The 20,310-nt window shown below is 39.4% G+C and overlaps 1 protein-coding gene across 1 annotated transcript; it reads left to right on the top strand.

The window, feature by feature from the left end:
• Positions 1–5,517: 5,517 nt before the first annotated feature.
• Positions 5,518–10,690, top strand: LOC138625973 (uncharacterized). The gene is made up of 3 exons (XM_069707338.1): positions 5,518–5,600; positions 6,562–6,978; positions 8,483–10,690. Exons 1-3 carry the CDS (start codon positions 5,596–5,598, stop codon positions 8,946–8,948), a joined length of 888 nt encoding a protein of 295 aa, XP_069563439.1. The 5' UTR covers positions 5,518–5,595; the 3' UTR covers positions 8,949–10,690.
• The last annotated feature ends 9,620 nt before the right edge of the window (positions 10,691–20,310 follow it).

The following is a 20,310-nucleotide window of genomic DNA, read 5'->3' as shown; positions in this document are numbered from 1 at the left end:
AAAAATTAATAAGTGCATCTCTGGAAATGTAATACGATTCCTTTAGGCACTTGTCCATGAAACTCAACACTCTCTACAATTGTTCCATGTTAAAAGCATTTCAAAAATCCCTTTTCCTGGAGGACTTTTAATTTAAAAACACATGTGCAGCAAAATTAATTGATGATAGCTTAACAGTAATTAAAAAAAAAAAAAAAAAAAAATGAGCACAGTATGATAGGGCCAATTTTGTGAAATTACAGTTGTGGAAATGTAATAAGCTGAATAATAACTAGAATGTATGGTAACTGATTAGTTGATAGTAAAAAAAAGATTAAAATTACCTTTTCATTTAACTTTGCTTGTTTTCCAAGCAAGACTGACAAATATTAACTTGTTCCATTTTCTTGTTTATGAGCATTTTTAGTTTTTCTCCGTCATTTGACAGTAAACTAAATATCCTTGGAACAGCATAAGTGATGACATCACTTTGGGCTTTGAGAAATTGTGGTGTATTTCACTGTTTTCTGACTATATGATTAATTGAGGATATAATGGGCTGGTTAATAAAACTATGGCAATACATATAAGAACAAGTAAATCTGCACACCCTCAGCTCCTGAAAGACTGAAATGCTTCTACATTGAGTGCTTGGAGATTAAACTGATGTTGATAGTTACACACCAATTTAACAATGACTCTCCCACAATATGAGGCTTCATGCTTTAAGAGGATATTTAGCTATGACTCAAAGTGTTGACAGATGAGGGTTTGCTGGCTGCAGAGGGGTGCCACCGTGATGGCTGGTGAGAGCAGGACAACGGCTGACTGAAAATGAGTGTGGACAGCTGAGCGACCCCTTGGCAGCTCCAGCCGAGGGTCTTCATCTGATGACCTTGTGCTGTCTGCCGTGGAAAGCTGATCTGACAGCATGAAGCTCGAGGCCACAGACACACATGTGAGAGCGAAGATAGCCACCAGAACCCAGACTGACTGATGTGGAGTCAGGAGGAGTGTGAGGACTGTGAGGACTGTGAGGCGTCCAGCTGTTAACAACAACAATTTGCACATCAATTAAACAATTAGAGCTCCTTCTCTTTTAATCGGCACATGCAGAGCTGGCCTGGTGGGTAGTCCAGACTGGGACACATTACACAGATCAAGAGTTCAATCCCTGCAGTCGATCAATGCTGAGATATCCAGGAGGGAGATATTGAGGTACTGAGGTGTTACTCCTGACTGTCTTTTCAGTAGATAATCGGTACTACGATGGTGGTTATCAGCTTTCTCAGGCTCTCTGCTTTCGGCTCTGAGCACATTCACAGAAAAGAGGAGGTGTTTGCGGCATCTGACCAAACACACTCTCACTGTCCTACTCCTCAGGACTGTCTCACTCTTCGCACCGAGCGCCACAGGATCTTCTCTGATTGGTGGTGACAATTTTCAGAGAGAATTGATTGATCCGATATCCCCAACATAACCTGCTCCGGACCAGGTTAAGTTTGCTGCATAAATTACCATTGTGACATAACCAACACTGGCTTTAGTCTCAACATACCTCGCTAACCCATTAATCTGGCTTCGCAGTTCACTACTCAGATCAAATTCCTGTGTGATGTTTTACTAAACATCATTCAGACCAAAGCTACAGTTTCTGTCAACATTACCACCATAGTAAAACTGGACAAAGATGAATTATGTTCTGCATCCAGTTCCTCGTGTGATTCTCTATGAAGACAAACTCGCCCATACGTCATCATACTTGAAGGCTTTTGGAGGCGGCTGCAGTGAGCTGGATGCCATGAACAGTATTTAACAGTGGCCAGTCAAAGAGCACTTAACAGCTTCCTGGTAGTCTTTAGTCACACACACACACACACACACACACACACACACACACACACACACACACACACACACACACACACACACACACACACACACACACACACACACACACAAAAACAGTCCAATCACTGAACTCCTACTTCAGCCGTCTGCCGGCTCGTTCAGCCTGTCAGAACCGCGGCTCCACATTCGCATGAAAACGGCCACATTAGCTCTTCACATTAAGAGCTCATGAATAGATTTACATGTCTGAGATCGTTAACTGGAGGATTCTCTCCACCGAATTCACACCACAGTGTCTTCATCGCACCACTGCTGGTGCCATCAGCTTCAACGCATCATCTTCATCATCCTCATCATCCTTATTATTAACATTGTCATCAAAATATCTTTATAAAGACGAGGATGATTATCCTCATCATCATCACAATATCATCATCACATATCACCATCCTCATCATCATCGTCACAATCTCATCATCACACATCACCATCCTCATCATCATCGTCACAATATCATCATCACACATCACCGTCCTGATCATCACAATATCATCATCACACATCACCATCCTCATCATCATCGTCACAATCTCATCATCACACATCACCATCCTCATCATCATCGTCACAATCTCATCATCACACATCACCATCCTCATCATCATCGTCACAATCTCATCATCACACATCACCATCCTCATCATCATCATCACAATCTCATCATCACATATCACCATCCTCATCATCATCGTCACAATCTCATCATCACACATCACCATCCTCATCATCATCGTCACAATCTCATCATCACACATCACCATCCTCATCCTCATCGTCACAATCTCATCATCACACATCACCATCCTCATCATCATCGTCACAATCTCATCATCACACATCACCGTCCTGATCATCACAATATCATCATCACACATCAACATCCTCATCATCATCACAATATCATCATCACACATCCTCCTCATCATCCTCATCTTTAGCACATCCTCATTGTCATTGCAAACATTGTCATCATCATCTCATCAACATCTTTAGAGCATTATCATCTTATCACACTGTCACTACCATCATCGCTAGTTAGGTTAGGTTAGGTTAGGTTAGGTTAGGTTAGGTTAGTTAGGTTAGGTTAGGTTAGGTTAGGTTAGGTAGGTTAGGTTAGGTTAGGTTAGGTTAGGTTAGGTTAGGTTAGGTTAGGTTAGGTTAGGTTAGGTTAGGTAGTTACTTTATTAATCCCCGAGGGGAATTTTTTTTCGCCACAGCAGCATACAGAAGTAATAAGATAATAATAGAATAATAGAAAAGCAATAAAATAGCAGTAAAATACCAGTAAAAATATAAAATATAAATATAAAATATAAAATGCACAGTATATACAGTGTATACAGTACAGTATATATCTATATATATTATATACAAACAACCAAGAAACACAGTCAACAGTATTATTTTGCCAGAGGTGAGTTATTGTACAGTTTTATTGCAGTCGGCAGGAATGATCTCCTGTATCTGTCCTTGTGACAGCGGAGCTGGAGGAATCTTTTGGAGAAAGTGCTCCGCTGTCCCTGCAGCAGGTGGTGACAATAATGTTATCATTGTCAACTTTTTGTCATCATCACTATCACTGTCATCTTCCCCATCATCATCCTCATCATCGTCCTAATTGACATCTTTAGTGCATCCTCATCCTGGATGTTGTCTTTGTCACAATCATCATCCCGTCATTATCATCATCAGCCTCATCAACGTGACCATCATTATCACCCACGTTATGTCATCTCTATTCTCACTCTCATCTTCCTCATGGCTGTCGTCATCGTGGTCATCATACACACCCTCATCATCGTTATCAATAACACTGTTTTAATCATTGTCATTACTAGTATCATCATCTCTGTTGTCATTATCATTGTCCCCAACATACCAACTCACATTGTCATCATCAGCAGCCTCATCATCATCATCATCATCATCATCATCATCATCATCATCATCATCATCATCATCATCATCATCATCATCATCATCATCATCATCATCATCATCATCATCATCATCATTGTCAACTTTGTTATTCCTCATTCGCATCAAGTCCTCATCCTCATCATCCATCTCGGTGGAATCGTCACCATCATCATCACCACCTGCGCCACATCATCATATCATCATCATGATCAGCATTATTGTCTACCTTCATCATTGCTTTTGCATATAATGCGTGTGCATTTTTTTTGTACATACTGTATTAATACGAACTGGACAAACACAACAGCGTTTTCGTCCCTCTTGAGTACTTGGACTGATAAAAATATAATGTTTTTATGAGAACATTGCACTGAAAAACACAGTTACCTGAATGTAAATTGTTTTTTTTAAGCAGCTCAGTGTGTTGAGTTAATTTTACAAAAGTCAAGTGGCAACTTGATGACAGTACATCTTGTGGGAACCCTGTGAGATTTATTTTTTAGTGAACTATTTTTCCTTTTACTGTTGATTTGTGCTGATTATACAACCACAAGAGATTCCTCATCAGTGTAAAGGAAATGCTTCAGTAGCCAGTTGTTTAACTACGTAATGCTTTAGGGGTGTTCATTTTATGTTGTCCATTCCCTACTTATGATGCTCTGCAAAAACAGAGAGTATCCTAGTAATATGACGGTAAAGAGACATTGGGAATGAATAAAATAATTGGAAAAATCCTTGTGAAGACATGTATTTTTGTTATCATTGTTGTGGTTTTAAGAAACAGTATCTGAATCCTTTTCTGGCAGGTTTTCTGGGCAGATCACTCCCCTCCCACCTCCCACATCCCTCCATCTGAACTACAATTGGGCCTCTGATAAGGGATCTTTTAATATTACTCCCCTCTTCAATATCAGAGGATTGTGAGAGTGCCAGGCAGGGATATTGAGCGAGAGCTTAGTTTCTCCTTTTTGGCTTGGCCCGGCATGAAAACTTATTAGACAGATAAATGAGAGCTAGACTTGCATTGGAGTGGGCCTCTTTCTGTGCCCGTGTGTCATTTAAGCCTCCCCTGAATACTGGCTCAATCAGATAGCAGGCCTTTCGTGGCAGCCGCCATCTCTCTGCATTTGTTGCACGGCCAGGACTAATGTGGGCCGACTCAGTGGCACCGAAACAGCAGTGTCCCTTTTACTTTGAAACTGCTTTTATTGGTTTACTTCTTTTACCCAGAGAAGCCTGTGATTTAAAGGTCAGGTATGGTATATATGTGGTCTCACTGCTCTTTGTTTTTTTGTTGTCTTAAATATTGAAGTGAAAAAGCCTTGAAAAGCCTTTTAACACAGAACTCATTTTATTTTTTGTCTGACATGGGTGCATGATGTGCAGTAATATTGATGGCAGAGATTAGAGCTTATCCAAAGTACTTGAAGAAAAATACCTCTTACTTCTCGTCAACAGACTCCATGTTTTCTGTTATTCTCAGTCTGAGCTCATATCTGAATGTTTTGTTCAGACTCGCACTCATGTCCTTAAAAAAGATATCCTTGACCAGTTTCCTGTAACCATGGCGATAGGAAGTGTTCTCCAATCACATTTTTGTATTGTGTGTTGGGGAAGTGCACTGTTTCCTGCTGTTTTCACTGGCTTCCTCCCTATTTGTGTGGAGTCAGGATTCAGGATTGTCCTGAAACGCAGCACAGTTCTTCACCACAACTCGTGTGTCTGTTCATTTTTCTGTTTTGTTCATTTTTCTAATGAATTTACCTACAACGATGTCACGTTTGAATGACGTAAGTTTAACATTTCTTATAAAAAATTGTATAAAGGAAGTTCCAGTTTTAAAGTTCTATTCATAAATGCCATGTTTCTATTTCTCGTTTCCCACATATCTAATACTTAGTTTTTCTTATAATAAGTAAATATGTTCATTCCGTTCTCTTTAAAACACTGAAATCAATTAATTTGTCAAAAGACAAACAAAGTTAGATAATTAGCCATTAAATATATTTCATCATTGTTTAAGTTGTTTTAATTCAAAAGGTACCCTGTGGAGTTTTTGACCACTAGAGGCGCTGTAGAGAAATGTTGAATGTTTGTGTCCCTGATTTTTGTGTTTACCGGGAGTAAACAATACACAATACTGATGACAGTTTTCAGAAGTATCGCAACAGGAAGCGCATGTTCCTGCCAAAGCAGTGAAACAGAAGATGACTAAATATCATTGCAACTTGTTTATGTGGCTTCCAAGTGGCCAGAATCAATTTTTTTGAATCACGTACCTAAAGTTTTAATATGAAAAACAGGGCTTTGCAATTGTTTAATTTGGAAGGAACTGCAGATTTAATTTAGTCAGAAATGCTGAATATCACATTAGTTTGTTTGTAAGAAAACTCCACAAAGGACCTTAACTTAATCTACGGCATTTTAAGCCATCAAAGAGTAAATGAACACTGGTTAAAAACACTATTCTGCGTTTCTCTCTGGTTGAAATTAAAGTTTGTGTGGTGTGGTGTGGTCAGTTGCAACTGTAACCACAATGATGTCACCATGTACTGACACACCATTGATACACCCACTTCCACATCATGGCAGCAAGGAGAAAAGTAAAACTTCTTGAGGACACAAAAGTAGGATTGTAAGTGTTTGTATCAGTATCAGATAAAAAATGGCACTGAGAGAAGGTTTCTATCTATATCATATCAAGTCTTGTTTTGAAAATATGAGGCGATTGAGAACTTTTTTATGTTGCAGAGCTGCCACAGGCCAAACCTTGGGGACTTCTGAGAAAGAATGGACAACTGATTTGTATCGAGCAACACTCCACCACTCCTTCTCAAACCTGGCAGCGATGCAGCTTGGTCATCAGGTCACTGGCAGCACCTCTCTCCAGATCCCTCCCCAGCCTGAGACTGCTTTACTCAGGAACCGCCACCCAATCCTGCTGGACACAATCCAGCCCGTCTTGTTCAGAGCCATCATCAATCCGAAGCGGGGGATGGGGGAACCCCCCCAGCTGCAGACCCCACAGCCCCCCAGGAGCTGCAGCTCACCTGGATCTACAGGGAAATCGTGCTGGAGCTTCGACATGAGGCTGGCAGTGCTTCTGGTGACCCTGGCAGGAGCTGTAATCCTCCTTCTGCTGTACAGACTCTTACAGCTGAGACACAGGTGTGCAAAAGAGTAATATGATGTAACATACATACTTGATATAGATTACTTCTCCAGATCTGACATATTTTCTCTGCTGTTTTTCCTCTTTCTGTTTTCTTTATAGCTTCTTTATGTTAAAAGAAAATGAATGTCTGATTGGTAACTTTCAAGTGTACTCTATATACATTGTATCTGTGTCTTGACCAGCTGAGACACAAACATGGCAGCAAAGTGGAGAATACAAGGCCATTGTCTCACCACCTTTAGCTATGCTAAGTGGATGTAAAGGTCGGGTTTTCCAGTCAATTTTAACCTTGCTAACTGCGTGCATTTTGGGATGGCAATGCCGGCAACTGAATAGTTCCAGTCCAGACTGAAATCATACATTCATGTACACATGTATGCTCTGTTCAGGGTTTAAACATTGGTTTCCTTTTTAAATTAGTGCCATCATCATGCCAAAACTTCTTTTCGAGCTGACAGGCAAAACTAAAATAGAAAATTTTGTACTTATTACCTGTAACTATTGGTGCATTCAAATGGGACTTGAGAGCTCGTGGTTACAAAATAGGAAGTCGTGTGCACCGCATGCTTACTGTTCAAGTTGTTAAGTCGTAAAAACACAGATGCCAGGCAACAGCAACATGGCATCTGGAAGCCATAGAGTCTAATAATTTAGCAAGTTAACTGGGATAACGTAATGCAGGAAATGCAAAGACAGCAAAGGAAAAGATGAGACCGTTGGGAAGATCAAGCTTTTTCTCTGGTGTAGGTTATTATCTAAGTTACAAAGACACACTCTACATTTCCGTAAATGTCAGCAAACACGTCAAAACTTGTGAACTTGAGGCTTATAGAATATTTCAAGTCCCAACGTCATGAATACCACGAGACCCTTCACGTCTCCATGGTCAATAGGAACCCATTTGAACACAGCAATTTTCATGATAAGAATTTTGGGGTATTCAATTATGTAATTTGCTAGAGAAATTGGAAATAGATAGGAAATGCAAAAAAAGACAATGACATTCAGCAGAAGTCTGTCTATTAGGGAATCAAACCGAGAACATTTACGGCCATGTAAAGGTGTGTTAAACTCCTCTGACATAGAAACAGAATAGAATCCGGTCACATAGTTCGGAGAGTTATCTAACATAATGTTGGCTAGTATGTTTGAGGTTAGCGCCATACCGACAGCAGTTCACAAACTAACTGTGTGACTAGCCAGTGTGCCACAAGCTTTAAGAACCACCTGTTTTGAAAAGACATAGAAATGTTGTTGTCACTTGCCGGTGAGGGTGGCCTGCACTTTCTCAGCTTTGAACGAAGTGTGGCTCCCTGTCTCCTTCCTCCCTCAGTCTGAAGAATGTCCTGACTGCCACGCTGCACCTGATGCAACGACATGAGATTTTGATCAATGTTCCCATCCCACACAATATTCTAAACTGTTTAATATCAAGTGACAATGATAGAAAAGAAAGAACTTGTGTTGACATTGTGCCACGTTTGTTTGGTGTTGCAGGCTGAGGTTGGCGAGGGCGAGGCACGCGTTGGAGTACTACAGCTTCTACCACACTGCCACCTACTCACTCAAACAGCCCACACCTTGCCAGGACCTGCCAGCCAAGAATGGGACCGTCACTGAAGCTGCTGCACCTGTCCAAAGCTTAACCACAGTGACACCTCCTGACATCACCCCAGTGTCACCCCCACCGGTGTCTCCTCCACTTCCCCTGCCACTCCCCCCACCTCCTGTCCTACCAACCCCACCCCTCCACCCTCCGCCTTCTCTCCCTCAGACACCTCGTGTCCTGTCTCTTCCTCTTCCCCTGCCTGTGATCCACACCACCCCACCGAGCCCTCACTTGTCGTGGGGTGCCTGCTCAGATGCAGATGTTTACTCTCGGATTGGAGCTTTCAGGCCCTCCAGGCTCTCCAGCCTTTCCAGCCAATCGACAGTCATTCTGTTTGAACACTCCTCTCTCTGAACTTTCACAAAAACATGACTGTCGATTGTACGAGGGGTAATCCAAAAGTTCCAAGACTACTTCTGTCCTTCACTTTTGTGCGGTAATACCGTGGGTATGAGGAAGCTAACTAAAGTAGAGGAAAGCTCATTTCATAAGTAAGTATTCCAAGTTATTTCACTTGGTCAACATCAGCACCTGAGTTAAACACGTCTTTGTGACCACTTGCATGTCTGCATTCGCAATCTTACCATGGACTTGAGAGCACATATTACATTTTGTGCCCAACTCAGGAAATTGGAAACAGAGATCCTTGAATTGCTTCAGAAAGCCTATGAACCAATGAGCTGGGTGAGGTGTTTGGAGGGGCATTTGCATTTTAAAACAGAGCATCCCTGTCCATGACCGAAAGAGGGGTGCCAGGTCAGGAGGGAAACCAGATGGGTTTTTCTTCAGAATTCGCAGGGTTGTGCAGCATGAATTCATCCTCCAGGGTCAGACTGTCATCAATGAGTTCTGCTGTAGTGTTGAGAAGCATCTGAGGGAAAGCATTCGCTGTGAATGACTTGAACTGCGGCCTGATGGCACCTTGGTTCTCCAACATGGCGTCCTCAACAACACCTGTCAGATGTGGCTCCCTTCTACTTCTTTTTGTTTCTCAAATATCTGAAAACAAATGTGATGTGTGCTCTCAGCTCAAGTTTTAGGTAACTAACTCAGGTGCGGATGTTGGAGTACTTACTAACAAAGGTTATTGCTTCACCCTGCTCAGCGTCACTGTGCCTCACCCCATTCAGGCGTCACAGCAGCAGTCTCAGAACTTTTTGATCATCCCTTGTAGTGATTATCAAATACGTTTTGGACTCATGGACTCTAACCATCCAAGGATTACTAGATGCTTGATTGGATACTGTTTGCTATATTATGTGTACATGCAAGATATTTGAAGTAGATATTTTGGTGGCTTTCCAAAACTTCAAAAAATGACATTTGAACTTTGTCAGCCGATGAGCTGATTTATGTACTGTTCCTTAAAACGAAGCAGAATTGTGCAAGAAAATGGAAGTTTAGACCAAAACATCTTAGCTATATTCAGTTTTGTTTCATTGGATAGGATTGTCTCTTCTTGAAGGTTGATATAAGCACTGTGTGACAGACCAACAGTGGAAGTTTCTTTACCTAAACCTTATGTTAATTGTTAGAAACCTGTTTAGGAGAAAAGCATGAAAGTTAAACTCGTGGTTGTATGCTTTGTCCATCACAAAATGGCGTCATTACCATTCAGACCTCCAGGATTATCCTCAATCTTTTTTTCCTTGAAAATACAGTGAGCACTCAATTAGAAACTAGCATTAGCTTTAATTGAATTTTGCTATGAAATAGATTCAATTCTTGTGGATTTTACAAGATGTTTGAAACATTGCCTTGAGCTTATGCTTCATGTTGCCATGATTGCATCACATCATTTGTTTGATAGATGTGTGTAAAAGAGTAATCAAGACACCCACTAAATTGAAAACAATTAAATGCAAATGTAATTACAAAGAAAAATAAATACATACCGGATTAACTAAATGAAAAACTTTTGCCATAAATTAACCAAATAATTTAACATCCACCGTGACAAGATACTTGATACAATCTACATGCCAAGTACTGAAAAATGTTGCACAATTACATCTGATGCTGCTATGAAGGCAAGGAGTGGTCATCAACTGTTTGACTTGACTTAGATTTTTCATAAATAAAATCTATCCATGGTATCCTTTCTGAAAGCATCTTTTTACTTGTAGTGCCTAAACTTTTGCACCGTGCAGTACATATATATGAAAACACTTTTGAGAAGTCCCCTCAAACAAGAAGAGTGGTAGGTGCCTTCTGACCCTTTGGGCCCTAGGGCATGTTAGTATGCTCATACAGTAATCCAAGCATGCACACAGGGCTGGTGGGACCCTGCTGCAGGTTGAGTCCTTGGCCCTCGCCCTGGCAGAGAATGTTTGAGAGCTGCTTCCCAACAGAGTTCAGTGGCCTGAGTAAGTGATAGTGTTGTTATCGGTGGTAGAATATTATTTGCCTGGAACAGTGACATTAAAGTTTGACAATGAAAGTAAGATCGGCATTGGCACAAAAAGAAAACCCTGAAACTGAAAAGAGGAATCATTGGCATTGAAATACTTGCATTAAAAGTTGTATTGGTACTTAATAAAAAAAAGTTTCCTGAAAAGTAACACAGTCATTAAAAGAAACATAATTTTTCATTTTATTACTGTATTTTATTTTTGATGTTTTTTGCAGTACGATGTGATTTCCATCTTTCATCTTTAGATTTTCATTTCCTGTTTGTCAGTTTTTTTTGCGCTCAGTATTTGTTCAATGTCACAGGTTACAATTCCAATCTTCTGTTTTTCAGTTGCAATTTTCTGTTACAATTTTGGCGTAGAGAGAAGTTTGAGTGAAGGGGCAAGGAGCATGAGACGTACACATCATTTCCATATAATTAGCATATTAATGAAGTGCATCACTCTTACCTGCCAAGTGTTTCAATGCCATGATGATGGCAATGATTTATTTTTCATTTTCAGGTTTTGTTTATCAAACTTTAATGTCACTGTTCTAGCCCCGTATTTGTTATCGTGCAGAGGTAACAACACTGAGGGCAATGCGAACAAAAGCCATTTCCTCTCACTGTTATAGCAGTGATTAAAAAGTGAGAAGACAGATGCAATCACCAAGAATCTGCACTTTGATTCGAGGGCTTCTGGGACAAACAGTCATTTATTGGCAGTCAGGGTCAGATTTATGATTCAGCAGACTGTCGACGATTAGTCATGTTTGTTCACAAAAAACTCTTTTTGGTTTAATTTCAGGGAGGAAAATTAACCTAAAAAGTTTTACAACAAATGAAACATGAGGTACATTCCAGAAAATTACAATTGAGCTCCCACTGCAATAGTTTAGGGGTAATAAACGCAAAGAAAATGGTGTACATTTTTTAAAAATAATGAAGTACTTATCGGCCACTCCTGTGGAACAACAACATATTTTTAGCGGACAGTTAAACACTGTTCATGAGGACCAGCAGACATATAGCGCAAAAGGAAAGGAAGAAGAAAAGGACAAGCAAAATGTATTGCGAGGTAATGTAAAACATATTGCAAGGGAATGCCAAATCGGTCCTTAAAAAAGGTATTGCCGATAAGTCACAAAAAGGTAAAAAAAATTGTGGACCTTGCTTTTTCAAAAATGTTGTAATTACGAGATCTGGAACATGTAATTTAACCAAGAAAGAGGAAAGTATATTGGGTGCTATGGATACAGTGAGTTTCGTTGTGGGGTGAAAAACATTCTATTTTATATTTCAATTTGATTATTCACACAAGTGAAGACTTTTAATGTGACATCGTCCGATATTCTTTGTTGAAAAAAATATAAAAATGAATCCTGAATCTCCTATTCATGACATTAAATCAGGTAGTAGCATTGATCCTGCCCTCTTCAGTAGCAAAGATTAATAACCACTTTTAAATTACAAGATGTGAAACTCTTCTTCTAAGCATGATCTTTAGAAAGAGAAATGTGATAGTTTTATGTACTAAAAGGGAAAAACATCCTGCAGCTGTACCACTTGTTGTCTGCAGGGGGCACAAAAAGTTAAACACACAACAGATATTACTTTCTTTTGCCTGTAAACGGCAGTATATTTATTTTACCTGATTTCAATCGCTGTTGTTAAAAGTATTACTTGGGAATGAGTGCGGGAATTATAAACCAGATCTAACAAGTGCTTCACATGTAAAAAGGAGAAATTAAATTTTAAAAAATACTTGAATTAGTTGCTTTTGAAAATGGAACAGCAACCTTCTCTTCAGTGAACAATTTCCTCATGCAGACTTTTTCCTGCTGTGCGAAGCATTTCTATGAGCATTCTTAAAATGAATGAGTAACATTTTGAGATGAAAACCTCCAATTAATAATAATCACATCTCGAACACAAACACATTCATATTCATCCTTGCTTGACATTGCCTCATTTTATTTAATTGCTTCTGCAGTATATTGTTACAAATATCTTTCCTGTTCAGCTTACAACCAATTCAGAGACAATGCAGCAGAACATGCACAGATTGAATTAACTGGGTTTTAGTATGGAGACAACGGCCTCATTTGCAGACTTGGATACAGAAAAGACGAAAGAGGAATGTCACTCAAGGTTTCCGTTTTCACCCTGGCATGCAGAAAGCCACAAACAGCCATCAACTGAAACAGTTTTCCTCATGAATTTTCAAACTATTGATGAATAATAAATGAGAGACCAGCTGAAAAAAAAAATTGTTAAATATTGAGGGAAAATTCATCTTAACAGCTTGTTAAAGCCAAGGTAAGATTATCATAGAAGAAAAAGACAGATGTCAACAGGCTTTGACATCTGTCTTCAGATGTTTGTTGTCTTCAGAGAATCCTCAATCTGTGCAGCTGTGTAAAGTCTTAGTTTGACCGCTAAGGAATAAAGTATTCAGAAGTTGTACCGTGACTCAGGGAGTTAGTTAACTGTTGTGCAAGCTTTTGAATGTATTAAAGTGAAAATTTTTAATTCATGTCAGAAATACTCTTTTTTTTGTTGTTGTTTTTATGAAAAAGGAAAACTTCAGTTATAATTTAAAACTGTGAGTGACGGAACTACAAAGTAAGTCTGATGCAGAACCAGAGACCGTCGGAGGGAACACAGAGAATCCAGAGAGGGGTGTGAAACAGGGAGGGACCCTGTCTCAAAGAAACAGCTCAGAAAATGCCTCCAATCTGAGGAAACAATGAGCTGTGCTACAGTAGCTGCACAGTAAAAACTGCCAACATGCATTAATTAGAGGAAAGAAGGATTACAGGCATTTAGGATTGATAGTTTGGAGTCTTGGACGTGATTCATTGCAAAGTGAGAATTTCTGCTAACTTGACCTTTAGCTGTGGAAAGCAGAAAAAACAACTCTGACAGTTCTTTCTATTTTACTTTTTTACAACATTCATTACAATCAAGTCACTTTTTTGAGTCATGTCAACTTAAACTGACCTATTTTTTAATTAAGAGCAAGTTGGGCCTGTTTTAATGCAACCCCACTTCCACTGAATTTTGAACACTTGCATTGTTTTCTTAAGTAAATAAATAGATGTGTATTAGTTGCACCCAAGTCGCCAGGATGATGCAACAAATTATCCTGGCTGCACCGACCTTCACTCAGACCTTCCGTTTTTTTCACTGTGATAACAGTCTGGGAACTCGGCTCGCATTAGTGTTAACTCAGCCACTTACATTAAGTAACTTACTTCGCCCAAACCACGCAGTGTTGATGGCTTACCTAAACCAAATTACGACTGTATCATGTTTAGCCCAAACCAGGATCTTTTCCTAACCAGGGGATTTTTTTATGCTTAAACCTAAAGCAACTTATGTGAATTTGAGGCCTTCTTCACACTGCCAACCCAAATCTGTATTTTTGTTGTATCCAGATCGATTATTGAAAGTCTGAACAGCAAAAAACACATGAAATGCAACTTTTGCAAATTTGGAAGTGGATTTCTACAGGTGTGTCTCAGTCTGAATGCTCTGGTGGGTCTCAATTTCGTGCATCACTCATAACACGACACACAGTGAGTGAGCAGAACGTCTGCTACCACTAGAGTATTGATTTTGGCTATTGGTGTGCAGATTGATACAAAAATATTGGTAATTCTGATCCCAAACGTTTCTCTTCTACTATAGATTTTCTTATGAAACGATCGATATTCAAAGTCAGGAATTTGGTGTAAATGTGTATTATATGTTTGACAGGAAAATAAACTATACTATTACCAGAATCAATCAAAAATAAATAGGAGCTACTTTTTTCCGGGTGTAACAATTGAAGCCAATGTGAAAGTTCCTGAAAGTGCAATACCCCTCAGGACCACTAGGGGCTGGCTCCTAATAGCCTCTGGCTCCAATAGACCCCCAGTGAAAAACGTCAATTTACCCATGAATACAAAGTAATTTGATTTTTTTTTTTCAAAGGTCATTAGGGTGTTATTAGCTAAATTGATGCCTTCTGTCCAGTCCTGGTGGTCCTTCTGAAAATAATTTCACAGTATATCACTGGTAGCCTGTCTGCTTCAGACTCCAGCCCCCCATGACCCGGTTCAGGATAAAGCAGGTATAGATCATGGATGGATGGATGGATGATAGGCCTCCAAGAGATGTATTTTTGGGAGCCTGCCTGGTTTTATTGACATACCTGGGTGCAGTTAGGATGTCGGGATAAATGGCCCAGCATAGTGTCCCGAGGTTCTCAGTCAGAAGCCTCTTTTGCAGCAATTTCAAGTTCAGGTTTTCTTGGTTAAGTCTCTGCAGGCTTTGCACATTTAGAATTGAGCAGTTTATCCCATTCTTCCTCAGATCCTGTTAAGCTCCCTCAGATTGGATGGGAAGTCTCTGAACTGCCATCTTTAGGAATTTGTATTGATGTTCTACATGGTTTAAGTCTGGGCTTTTTGCTTGGCCACTCAAAGACGGTCAGAGATTTTTACTTGAAGCCATTCCAACATCGTCTTGGCTGTTTACTTTGCTTCACTGTCATGGTGAAATGTGAACCACCGCTCCAGTCTCAGGTCACTGCACTGAGCAGGTTTTATCTAACCTCTCTGAGTGTGAATCCATTCATCCTTCCCTCAGTTCTGACCAATCTATCTGTCCCTGCCACTGAGAAACACTCCCATAGCATCATGCTGCCAGCAGGGTCTTCTGCTTTGCTGCTGTTTTGTACAAGTTGCAGGAACCATATTGTTTTGTTGTGAATTCATCTGCCTCTTTACTCCACTGGTCTTGCATCAAATTGTGCTACTGTTCCTCCATTTCCTGAGAAACCTTCCTTTGACCGCAGCAACTGCTTGACCAGTCATTACAAAACTCGATTTTCATTTTACATGTGAAAAACTCTTCATCTAAACATATATGTTCAGTAGATGTCTTATGTCTTGCAAATGCAACGTCTGAATATCACAAAATTGACCAATCTTTATGCAATGCTGTGGAGGATCCCCAAGTTTCATACAACTGGACGACTAAGGGTGCTATAACTGAAGACCAACCATGTGTTCGTGCCTCTCTAATTACTTCACAGACTTCCATACCCTGTCTGTGGCTTCATACTGGTTCAAGATTTTAAAAACGTCAGACGTCACAAAGGTCACAAGTACATAGTTTTATTTTACAAAAGAAGGCTCATTAATGCACTAAAACCACTGGCCACTGTGTGTTTAGCAAACATTACATTAGTAGATAGTCCCATTCGTTTGGGGAATAGTGGTGGATTAATATACATTAGATGGTACTTTGTATTTACAGCAGCAGGATGGTAAACATGTGGTCAAGTTGAAGGAGCACATCACCCGCTGTAACTCCTTTTGGCTAATTCATGTTTTTTCTGGACACAAATGAAATTAAAAACAAAAAATCGGATTTTAGGAACACAGACAACTTGCTGAGTTTAGTTTACTGATGGTATTTCATACAATTTATTAAAAGTAAGAAAAATAAAGAAGAATTTATCAAAAGCTGAATGCAGCATTTTATTGATAACTTACCAACAAGAATCATATTAAACCATAAGGGAATGCTGAAAGGTAACTCTCAGTTAATGGTGGAATCATGCAGTCATAATCCTGAGAAGATTGGTGTTAGCTTTGAACAATAAAAACAGACTTCCATCTTCCAGACATGTGTCTCAAAATGCCCAGACAGTCGATTCAAAAGGCAGATGGAAAATGTCACGGATTGATCCATCCGTATTAACTCTGAGTGAGAACGCCTGGAAATTGCTCTGCACAGTGACACATGCCTTGCTGTTTTTAAATGATGCTGTGCTTTCAGCATTTTTAATAAGGATTGTTTACCCTGTTGGAGTTTCTTTTTATTGTTTAGAAACGGAAAAGAAAGAATGAACAAATCTATTATGGGAGAAACAGTCACACAAAAAAAAATCAGTGATTAAATGTAATGCTGCTGGTGAAAATATCTTTCCTCTGAATTCATCCCTACTATATAGCTACACAGTGTTCACAAGAGTCAGTCCAACATGCTGGCATCAAATCCAAAATGAGCATATATTTGTCATAGAACAATAACATTTCTCAGTTTCAGCATTAGATATGTAGTCTTTGCTCTATTTTCAATTCACTAGGGCTTTACATGATTTGCAAATTATCACATTCTTTTTTTTATTTACATTTTACACAGCGTCCCAACATTTTTGGAGACGGTCTTGTATTTTAGATAAGAAACATAAGGTAAATAAGGTCCAGAAGTAAACATAACTTTGCATTTCTTATGCCTTATCAACAAATATGTTGCTCGAATGTAAAATCTCAGTAAATGCATTCTGACAGAACAACGAGGTTGTCCAGGTAACAGCTTATCTTCTTGTGCTTAAATCCGCTGGAGAAGCAACACCTGCAGAAGTTATCAAAGAGCAAGGCAACAAACAATAAGCCTCTGTTTGATGTCCCACCTAAAAATGACTGCCTGTGAAACGGAACAAGGCGACGGCGCTGACACCTGCTGTGGGATTAAGAGGGTCAGGTTCAGGGAGACCTGGCTTTGGGTTTTATGAAGGGAGAGCAGCTTGTGAATGAACAAAAACAGTGAACACTAGTTTGCCAAGAAGTAGTTACGCACATAACTCATCTAAAATAAAACAAATTTGTATCGATACTTCTGTTTGTGAATAGATTAACCAGTTAATGTGAGCTTTAGAGGTCCTCTGCTTGACTCTTGCTGTGTTCCAAATGACAAACTTCCTGTAGTACACTAACAAATAGTGCTCATCCACTAAAGGACTCTTACTTGTGTAGCGCAGGAATTTTGACAGAGTAGTGTTGTTTCAAACCGCACACTGCTGCCACCCGTCAAAATATCTGCAGCTTTCATTATTTTACCCAGAAATTAACGTGTTTTTGTGCCCTCTGTTTAACACCCTCAATAAACACACTGATGTATCTGTCCAGTAGCAGAAGTGGAAAAAAAAAAAAAAAACACTTTTGTTTGGTGTTCAGGAACAGCGGCGGCTTCCTCAGATGCCTTAATTTGAAAATTCTTTACGTCAGCCCCTTCCTCTACGTTGCCAAGATGGCGACAGTTTAGGCTGGAAAGTGTCCGACGTTTCACACATCTTTTTTGGACCGTTTTAAGTGCGTCATTCTGGTACTTGTAGTGCACTGCATGTTTCGGTACTTGAATAGTGTGTTAGTACACAAGTACACCATTTGGAACACAGCAACAGTAAAAGCCCAATTCCCTGAAAAATTTGTATTTAAAAAACAGCTGTTAAGATTTGCTAACACAGTATTTGACATCAGGATTTGAGGCACTCAATGTAAAACTGTAGACAGCCAATGAGCACCAAAGTTCAAATGTTAAAGGGCCTGAGCACCCAAGTAAAGTCCAAGAAAGCTTTTCTCAGGCCTCAGGTTGGTAAAGTTAATTTAATAAAGATGTAAATATAATCAGTCGTGAGTTCATTACTGCTGGAGAAGCCCTGTGCTGCACACTGAAGCCTCAAGACTCCACAGCAGAGGCTTCATTAGTTATCTTATAGCTCCATGAGAAACATTTGCACATCACCAGTAATTTACGTTTCACATGATCCCATTAATTGAAGTTTCATCACCAAAGAAACACAAGTTTCACTTTTAAAAGTGTAGTCAGGAGCAATGTATTAACTAAATTGATCAAAAGAGGCATGGGAGTGTTAAACCTTATATTAAAAAGGAATCGAACTTTGGCCTCTTCTGGCTCCAGCCTATATCACGAGATGATGAAAATGCATTTCTATGACATAGATTAAGGTCAGAAAATGTTCTTAATGAATGAAAAGAGTTTATTTTAAATGTATAATATGCACCATTAATCATTTCAGTACTCTACCTTACTTGGTCTGATATTACCAGTATCTTGTGGTGGCTGTAATCCGGTCGAGGCAGACGCCAACTCATCTCTGAGCATATTTGGGTTCCTTTTTTTTAATGTTGTAAAGTTCTGTTGTAACAACTTTACTGTATGTTAAGTGCCCTGCAATAACTGGTGTTGTGATTTGGCACCATATAAATAAAATTGGATTGAATTGAATTAATATAATGTCAGCAAATTAAAGGAAAATATAAATGTGTAACCACAGTACCAAATGATTTTGCTGAGTTTAATACAGTCTAACCCTCTTGGGCTACAGGGCAAAACAGTACTTTCTCATTTAGCTTGATACCATATTTAGCCTACTTTGTAGAAACTTTCCTGAGAGTGGCGCCAGAGACAAAAAAGATGAAGGCACTTGTAAATGACAATCATAATGACGATTATAGACTGACAGTTTGGATTTGGCATAAATGACAATTTGTTTCAGAATATTTATTAATGAAATTGTTGCATTTGAAATGTTTTCTTCTCTGCTCTTCTGGTTTAATATAATTTGAGCTTTATAACATTCGACAGTGACAGGAAAAACAAGTAATTACATTACATTACATTTTAGTACATTTCCTGTAGTTCCAACACAAGAACAGAGAGATGGATGTTTTTAAAGCAACACAGACTGCACCAAAGGGAATTGTCTAACTTTTCCCAAACAAAAAAAATCATCCCATCAAAAAATTGAAAGATGCTACACCAATCACATAAAGGTCCTACAACACCTATTTATTCCCTTGTTCTTGTTGAGCGTGACTGCAACAAAACACAGAATCCACCACTCACTTTCAGACACCATATACTGCAGTAAAGATGTCTTTCCCATGTAAAGATACAAAAAAAACCTAAAGTTAGCATAGCAGCATATTGGTAGAACTATAGTTCTTTTTTTCTGCAGCTCCGGTTTTGCTCTTTCCCTCGAAGCTCTTTAACAACAGCTCCAAGAAGAAATCCAAAATAAGATGAGGAGGCTTTATTGTATCTTTGTGTCCTGTGAGGTTGTGAAATCCCGTAACGTAATTCTTCTGACAGCAAAACGCCACCAGCAGCCCTGCAGGGGAAGCATGACTGCACAGTTCAGGAGCGCATGGATGAAATTTAATCCATGCTCTTCACCTCCTCCAATATCCAGACGTATTTACAGCCAAATGCTCTCGGCAGCATTCTCCGTGGGAGCGCAGAGAACGAAAACCTGGTGAATGTGCAAGCATCTGCAGCGGCACGTCCAAAGAGTGGTAAAGTGGTTTTAGTATCGTGCTGCACACTTTCCAGGTGACCTTATGAAATTTGGATTCTCTCAGGGAAAGTTTAGTTAGCAAGTAAAGAAATTTCTCCACCTAAGAAACAAATAGAAAGCTGAAATTAATGTTGGTGTTTGGATGCCTATTATTTAAATGTAAT

Source organism: Brachyistius frenatus, unplaced genomic scaffold (genome assembly GCF_029030835.1).
Source record: "Brachyistius frenatus isolate BFR_SWC_R1_liver_20210118 unplaced genomic scaffold, ASM2903083v1 Contig_3, whole genome shotgun sequence".
NCBI lineage: Eukaryota > Metazoa > Chordata > Actinopteri > Embiotocidae > Brachyistius > Brachyistius frenatus.
The sequence above is the reverse complement of the archived record's forward strand: the minus strand, read 5'-3'. Positions and strand labels throughout refer to the sequence as shown.

Coding starts and splice junctions, on each gene's coding strand:
- LOC138625973 (XM_069707338.1), top strand. Junction 6,979..8,482: donor CTCTTACAGCTGAGACACAG/GTGTGCAAAAGA, acceptor TTGGTGTTGCAG/GCTGAGGTTGGCGAGGGCGA.